Source organism: Piliocolobus tephrosceles, chromosome 4, assembly GCF_002776525.5.
Source record: "Piliocolobus tephrosceles isolate RC106 chromosome 4, ASM277652v3, whole genome shotgun sequence".
NCBI lineage: Eukaryota > Metazoa > Chordata > Mammalia > Primates > Cercopithecidae > Piliocolobus > Piliocolobus tephrosceles.
In genome coordinates this window covers 142,512,947-142,521,263 of record NC_045437.1, presented here as the reverse complement: position 1 = coordinate 142,521,263, position 8,317 = coordinate 142,512,947, and the positions used below count along the sequence as shown (strand labels likewise).

The window sequence follows — 8,317 nt, the reverse complement described above, 5'->3', positions numbered from 1 at the left end:
TGTGTGTGTGTGTGTGTGTGTGTGTGTGTGTGTGTGTGTGTGTGTGGATGAAGGCTGGTATCTGCCACTCCACTTTATTGCTGATGAGACTCCCTACTAGCTTTTATTGAGTAACTTTTTGAGAATATGACAATTCAGAGGTCTGTTTCCTCACAAATTAAAAGGCATTTCTTCTGTTTGAAGAAGAGTTTAAAATGCCTTCTGTTTAAAGGCATTTCTGAATCTCCACATGAGAATCACGTCTCAAAGATTTTGAAGTACAGGTTGTCCCTGACTTATGATGAATTTACTTATGTTTCTTTGACTTTGCAATAGGTTTATTAAGATGTAACCCCATTGTAAGTCTAGGAGTATCTGTATAATTTTTCAACTTTATGATGGGTCTATCAGGGTATTAAATACATTTTTGTCTTACGATATTTTCAACTTATAATGAGCTTATAGATACACAACCCCATCATAAGTTGAGGGCAATCTGGAGTATGTTCATGAGTAATTTTTTTGTCTCCTAGTAGTTAGCAATTCACTTTTGGTGTGTTGGATCACTGTTGTGGAATCTAAATGGTTTATCAGACCAAATAACACTGCCAACTCTATTTAGATATTTGCATTTAGTCTTGCTATTAACATTATTCCTCAAAGAATTTAAGCAAAGCTCTAGTACAAATTGTATCATAGTATGTGTGTGATTCTTTTATAGAATGGTGTTGCCTTTAAAAATGCAGGACTTACAAGTGCAATGTTACAGTGAATGATCATTTATACACCACGATTTTAGATTATTATATTATAATTTATATATAATGTATACACTCATGATTTTAGATTATGTTTATCCTGAACAAGTTGAGTTAGAGTACCCACTTAGATAAAATTGGTTAGATTGTTTCATGAGGCAGTTTCTAAAGTCGAGTATATGGTATTTGCATAGGTTTTCTTAAAGTAGATGAAGGTAAAATGAAGTTTGATGGTGACCAAGAGAACTTTGCAGAAATCTCTTCTGGAGGTTCTGAACCTTTAGAAGAGAGAAAATCTAAAGTATCTGTACGTTTTATAAGCACCTAAGAAATGTGAAACTTGGTCTTTGGAAAGTATTTCTTTGTTTATAGGTACATATACACATGTCTTAACCTACTACCATAAACAAAAAGGCATTTTAATGAATATAATAAAATATTTTAACATTTTATTGTGCAAAATATTTACATATTTACATTGTATTAGGCTTTAGCTTTAGATTATCAAACAAAAAATTAAGATAGTTTTTTAAGCCGTCATCGAATAATTGAAGATAGAGAATAAAAATCTTGCAATTATAAGACCTAAGAGTTAGAAAGAGAAGAGTATTGAATATTTGGTATTTCATATTGTGTCCTGTAAGAAAAATGACTTGTTCTTCTAGGAATCAAACACGCTGATTGTGAGACTCATTGTTTGTAGAATCCACTGCAAAATAGTATCACAATAAAAGCCATGGTAATGTGCAGCTCCAGCAAAAAGTCAGCATATACCATAATGAACAAAATTAAGTTTGCCACCACTTTGTAGAGAGAGTCAGAGAGGAAAAAAAAAAAAATGAATCATTAACAGAACACTCTGAACTCCCTGGTAGTACACAGAATGCTTCTAAATGAGGAGGATTTGAACTTGGAACACAATGGAGAGGATACGCTTCACTCCTACCTGCAACTGGGCCCCACCTTCTCTTCAACCCCACTTCTATCCTTTCCTCATTATGGGGATACTTCTGCCTTCTTACTTGCTCAGTTATGACTCAATCTTTAGAGAAGACCTACAAAAGAATGGCATTATATTATGTTATTCTAGGTCCTCCATGAGACAAACATAATTTTGGGATTAAACGGGCAAAGATTGTATAAAAGTTACCTCCTATATAAGAAATTTGGAAGTAAGGTATAGAGGTTGGGAAAGCCTTACACCACAAACTTTTCTGGAGTAAAGGAAAGAGGGAAGGCAGTCTGGGTAGAGGTGTCCTGGACTGCCTTGAATTCTAGGAAATGTTTGAAAAGCCATCACGGTTTCAGGAGGAAATGTTGAAAATCACATGATTTTCTTCCTAGTATTAATTGGCTCATTATGGTGGATTTCAGAGTGCAGCACTTGTCCGGTTCTTGCTCAGGTAGGATCCCTGTAGCTGGAGGTCTGAAAAGTTGATTTTTCATGGCACCACAGAGATACACCATTCAGCATCACAGTTTGGAATTACAGCATATTGGCTTCTAGTGTGCCCTTGGTAACTAATAATTAATTAAAAATATGTTAAATTAATTTATGTATATGTATGAAGAACATGCAGCATGATTATACTGATAGTTCAAGTACTACTTTCAGAAATAAAAATCATAAGGAAAAGTATGCATGTGTTCCCTCAGCTTTTTCAAAAATGTTAGTTATTTTTAGTATATATTGTGCCTAGGTTACCAGGAACATAAATTGCCCCCTTATTTTTGTGATGATTTCTTCATTACTTTGTAAGAGCAAACATTAAACATTGTGTTCTTACTTCAGTGCAGTGCAGAAATAACATAGATTGCAATAAGTGATGCCACTGATTGCACACACTGGAAAATAATCCTTTGTGCAAATATTTATAAAAATAAAATATGTACTGCAGTCTGGCTGTAAAACAGAGAGAGAAAACATAATTTGTAATATGAAATGTCATACACCCAAACTGAGGAGAACATAATGTATATTTAGGTTCAAAGACAAACAGTTAAGTGCTCACATCCCAGTATAAAATAAAACAGTATCAATATTTGTATGAGTTTTCTGTTAAGAAAAATGCCATGCAACTGGCTGAATGAGTTTCTATAATGTAACCACCCTTTACTACCATTCATGATCTTCTCTCCCATGTCACATCTCCCTCACTTTTGCCACACTCAGGGAAATCATCAAACTAAGTGATTTATTCACCCATCCACGTATCTCTTCATAATTTCACTACATGTCAATATATTCATTTCCTACCTTTATGTAATTTTCTGTAGTTTTGGATATCTTGATAATTTACACAAAGCTAACAATACTACATGCATTCCTATATGACTCGCTTTGCACACACTCTTGTATATATTGACATCTAGAGCCTTATTTTACTTATTCTCACCTAAATATAATGTTTCACTATCTGAACAGAGAGAAGTCATCACAGTTTATCTTCCTACAAATTGATAGTTGGGGTGCTACTTTATTGCCTTTCATTTCGTTAGGGTGGACAATTCTACCCTAAATACACTTTTACAAATCTCTGTTGTATACAACAGCAAGTAACTGCCAGTGGTTGAAATACTGGATAAGATAAACACATTATTACCTTGTGTAGATATTAAATTGGTTTTGTATTGCTTGCTAGCTTGTGTTACTTGATCTTGGTGTAATGACAATACATATATATATATATTTACTTTTTGAATAATCTGTATTTTGTACTTTTGCTAAGTCAATGTTGTGATTGGAAAATTTTTTTAAAAGTTAAAACTTACATTTTTCAAACTTCAGATAAACCACTAGTAACTTACCCAATTCTCTTTATGTGATTGTTTTAAAATGGTGGCTGCTGCAACCAAAGGAAGTTTTAAAAAGGTAGGAAGCCAACACATACATTGGTAGTAGAAATGTATGCAAGTGACCTTAACACCTTGCTTGCAGGTACCAACTTTAAGAGCTTTATACAAGAGGTCCTTTGTTGTGATGAAAATAACCTATGTGAAGTTGCTTAGATATGAACAAATTCTGCTCAAATATCAGAATATCTAATTCAATACCTAACAGCTACCTCATTCTGAAATTCATGAACTTCTTGAGCTTTAAGAAAAATAACTTGTCATTTACATTATGAATAAGTTATTTTCTTATATAATGCCTTAATTTTGGAGACTCAGAGTTGATAATTAAAAATAAATAAAACATCATATTGCCAAGGAATTCAAGATCTAGAAGAGATTATTCCTTGAACTTTGTATTTAGCATCCATGGAATCTAATTTTCCAAAAATAACAGCAACAACAGATTAGTCAAAATTCTTTAGTTTAGCAATAGAAGAAGAACTAAATTCTATTGCCCATACTAAGCCTTCACTATGGCTCCAATTTCTAATAAGGGAAATTAGAAAACACAATGCACTGATGAAATATTTTAAAATAATTTATAATATGCTCTGTGTCATTTTAGTAATAGACAAACACAATAAAACAATAAATAAAATAAAGTAAAATAAGTAATAAAATAAACACAATAAAACAGTCACATTTTTACTAAGTTACACCGGCAAGTTTACTGCATTTCAAGGATATATAAAGTGTTCCACTATGGGATGAAAAATATACTCACCAGAATAAACAGCAAAGATCAAGATGATGAAAACAGTTTTGGTTCATAATGAGAATAAAGACATTTGAGCAAGTCTGTGGTAAAAACTCCTCAGAATGTTTATTAAAATGGCACAAAGACATATGACCTATTTCTAATGGACGATCAAATGGAATCCAGGGTTCAATTTTAGTAAGTTCTCACTTGTAAATAAATTTCTCCAATTCACCAGATTCCTAGCTAATGGAGACTGTTTCCTCTCTTGTTTTTCCAGCCCTATTTTTCAACAAGAAATAACATGTAAAGAAAAGGCTTCCCTAGAGATGTGAGAGAAAACCCAAGAAAGGTCCACTGTAAAGACATGAGAAGGAGCTCACACCTTTCTCAACACTTTGGGTGGCCCACAAGGAGCCTGGCTGCATTTAAAATCATCATTTGAAATTGCGTTTTATTCAGATAAAAATGGGAAAAGATATTTCTTGAGCAGTCCTCACAGCAAAGGTATACACCAGGGCTAGCTCCCTAGATTCCCCACATGACCTACGTCCCACAGACAAATAATGTACTGTGGGAGCCACAGCTCAGGAGACTGTGATTACCTTGTTCACCTTTCCTCCCTAGCCACCTCCCTCCCTCCAGCTAACTCTATTTTATTGATATGACAGTGAGAAGCTTTATGAGGTGAGAAGAATGGCTCTGGGCAAATGAGATAAAAATATTCTCTGACCTCCCTGAAGTCTGTAAAGTAGATCATGAGAAGTGTCTCACAGATGCTTCTCAATAGATCTCCCCTCAGCAGGAGGCTTGGGGATAATTTAAACTGATGAACCCTGACGTATGAGGAAAGGAGAAGATAGTAAGTATGGTTATAGATCCTGAGATAGAGGAGATATGTGAATTATTTCTTCTAAGCAGGTGAATTGGAAAGGGATAAGAGAATCAAGCAAGAAAAAGAAGAGAGAGTGAACATTTTAATTCAAAATGTTCTAAACCGTTAGAAGTTTTTCAAACTAAATGTATACTAGAATCACCTGGAGACAATTTTAAGTCTGTAAGATGCACCATGGTACCATCAGGATTATGAACCAAGTGTTCATAAGTGAGTCCTGGTCTTGGCATGTGTTTTAGGGTCCTAGATGAAACTTAGGTGCAGTCAGGTGTGGGAAAGCCAGAGAAAGTGCACAGAATGTAAATTTCTTGGATAAAAAAATAAATAAGGATTTGGATCAAAGTTGACACCAGGTAGGCCATTACCCTAAATTATATGTTAAGTAATTTGATATTTACTTCAGAGTAGATGAGAGACATTGATGGGTTTTGAAGTAAGAGAGATAAAGTATCACTTCCTTCTTCAGGATCCAGTTTTACAGCTGATTCAGTGGAAAGAGCTTTGGGAGTTCAGTTCAAATCTCATCCATCACTGACTAATCTAGACTCAAAGTCTACATTTTCCAACAAATGATTACTCATTTTAAATATAAAAATAATACTTCTAATCTCATAGGTTTGTCATAAATATTAGAAGTAAATTACTAAAATGATTGACATTTGGTTATGTGAGGACTATATTTGACACTCTAAACTTTGCCAGTGATTTTTAACACTAAAGAAATCCAGGATACAGAACGAGACGTCAGAGAGTATGTACTCTAGGGTAAGAGATTTCACTAAATCATTCCAGGTATTCACCGAAGAAATAGGTCAACAACCAAAAGCAATAGCACGAAACCCCAGGAATTTCGTGGTGGAGGGATTGGTATATACATTTTCTATTAAGTGTGATTAAAATGCCCCATTTTCAAAAAAAAATTGAGAATTACAAGTCATTGGAAAGTATGTTCCATATACAAGGGAAGGGTTGGGAAGCAAGGCAATCAGCATTGCCTTTGAGGGGGCTAAGATGTTGATTCTAACAGACAATAAAATAAAAGCAGTTTTAGAAATATAGTTAAACACCTAAAAAAACACGTTCAGAGAAGTAAAGAATGGTATAATGACAGTTTCTCACTAAAAAGAGAATAACATTAAAGTTGAAAACGTATTTGTAAAAAATGAATAGATGAATGAATAAATGGGATTTCAGTAATCGAAAAATGCAATAGTAAAAATAAAAAACATTAGAAGGGCTGAACAGTATTCTTGAGCTGGCAAAAGAAAGAATTCATGAATTTAGATCAACAGAGTAAGAAATCTGAAGAATGGAAAGAAGTGATGTTATAAGTTGAACAGAACTTCTGTAAATGTGGAACACCATTAAATGCACCAACATTTACATTATAGCAGTAGCAGAAAAGTAGGAGAAAGAGAAAAGGGCAGAAAGATAATTATCAAATGAATAACACCTTGTTTTATTCAATGATGTGTTTTATAAATAATTTCTAAGGGCCAATGATACTCTGTTGTGTTCATTTCACAATTTCCCTATTGTTGAACATTTATCTTGTGTTTTTAAAGGAAAAACTGCATATATTGCATGTACACAATTTGGTGAGTTTTGGCATGTGCATACACCTGAGATATTATCATCACAATCAAGGTAAGGAACCCATACATGACTTCCAAAGTTTCCTTATCACCTCTTGGAATTTTTGTTAGTTTAGTTTATTTAGTTTCATTTTGATTAGAAAGGCACTTAATGTGAGTTCTATCCTCCTAATAAACATTTAAGTGTACAACACCAAATATTTACCCATAGATACTATGTTCTCCAGCAGATATCTAGAATTTATTCATCTCATATAACTTTATACTCACTGAACACTAACTCCCCATTTTCCCCTCCTACAGTCCCCTAGAAAAAAACCATTCTATTTTCTGCCTCTATAAATGTAATAATTTTAGTGCCCTTATGTAAGTGGAATCATGCAGTATTTCTGTCTTTCAGGTTCATTCATGTGGTCATAAATGGTACGGTTTCTTTTTTAAATCCCACCTGAAGAGTATTACATTATATGTATGTACCACAGTTTTTATCCATTTGTCTCTTAATGAACATTTGATTTCTTTCCATAGACTGTAATAATAGCTGAAAAGTTACAAAACTTGTTTTAAAAACCACTATTCTAAACATCCAGGAAGCTGAACTAACTTAACGCAAATTAAACAACAACAAAAAAGACACATCATAGTCAAAATATTAAAAGCTAAAGATAAGGATAGTATTTAAAGCAGCAAGCTAATGTTTCTTGCAAATATATTGACATACATTTTAGAAATCAGACAGAAATCTTAGACCTGAGAGAAATATTTGCTGAACTAAAACATTAATTACAGTTTATCAACTGCAGAATGGATCAAGCAGAGAAAAGAATCAATGAGCTCAAAGACAGGCTACTTGAAAATACACAGAAGGGAAAAGAGAAAAAAGAATGAAATGGCATAACAAATGCCTGCAAGATATAGAAAATTACCTCAAATGAGCAAATCTAAGATTTATTTGTGTTTAAGAGGAATCTGAGCAAGATCTGAAATGAAACAATGAACAACGGCTTCCTTGTCTGGGATGATACCTGAAGTTCATTGTTTCACGGCCGAGGAAATCAAGAACGTGGACATGCAGAGTGAGGCTAAGAGCAGAAGTTGAATAGACAAAAGAAAGAGAAGAGCTCTCTGCTCCAGACTGGGGTCCTGGAAGAAGAAATGGGTTGCCGCATCCGCGGTGAAATGTAGGGATTTTATAGATGAACTGAGGAGGAGGAGGTGTCTGACTTACATAGGGCACAAAAGACTGATCGGATCAGGTGTGCCATATTGCATAGGGTGTGAAAAACTGGTAGCCCCCACCCTAATCTTTCATTATTCAGGTGGATTCTCTGCCTGGCTTGTGCCATGTTGCCCTCCCTTCCTTCTTTCCTTCCTTCCTTCCTTCCTTCCTTCCTTCCTTCCTTCCTTCCTTCCTTCCTTCTTTCCTTCCTTCCTTCCCTTCTCTCTCTCTTCCTTCCTTCCTTCCTTCCTTCCTTCCTTCCTTCCTTCCTTTCTTTCA

The 8,317-nt window shown here is 34.3% G+C and overlaps 1 protein-coding gene across 1 annotated transcript in view; it reads left to right on the top strand.

Annotated features, from left to right (window-relative positions):
• Nucleotides 1-1,065, top strand: part of MARCOL (MARCO like) — a 34,980-nt gene extending 33,915 nt beyond the window's left edge. The window contains exon 5 of the mRNA XM_026454469.1: nucleotides 932-1,065. Coding sequence (XP_026310254.1) covers nucleotides 932-1,065 — 134 coding nt within the window. The remainder of the gene's footprint in view (nucleotides 1-931) is intronic.
• The last annotated feature ends 7,252 nt before the right edge of the window (nucleotides 1,066-8,317 follow it).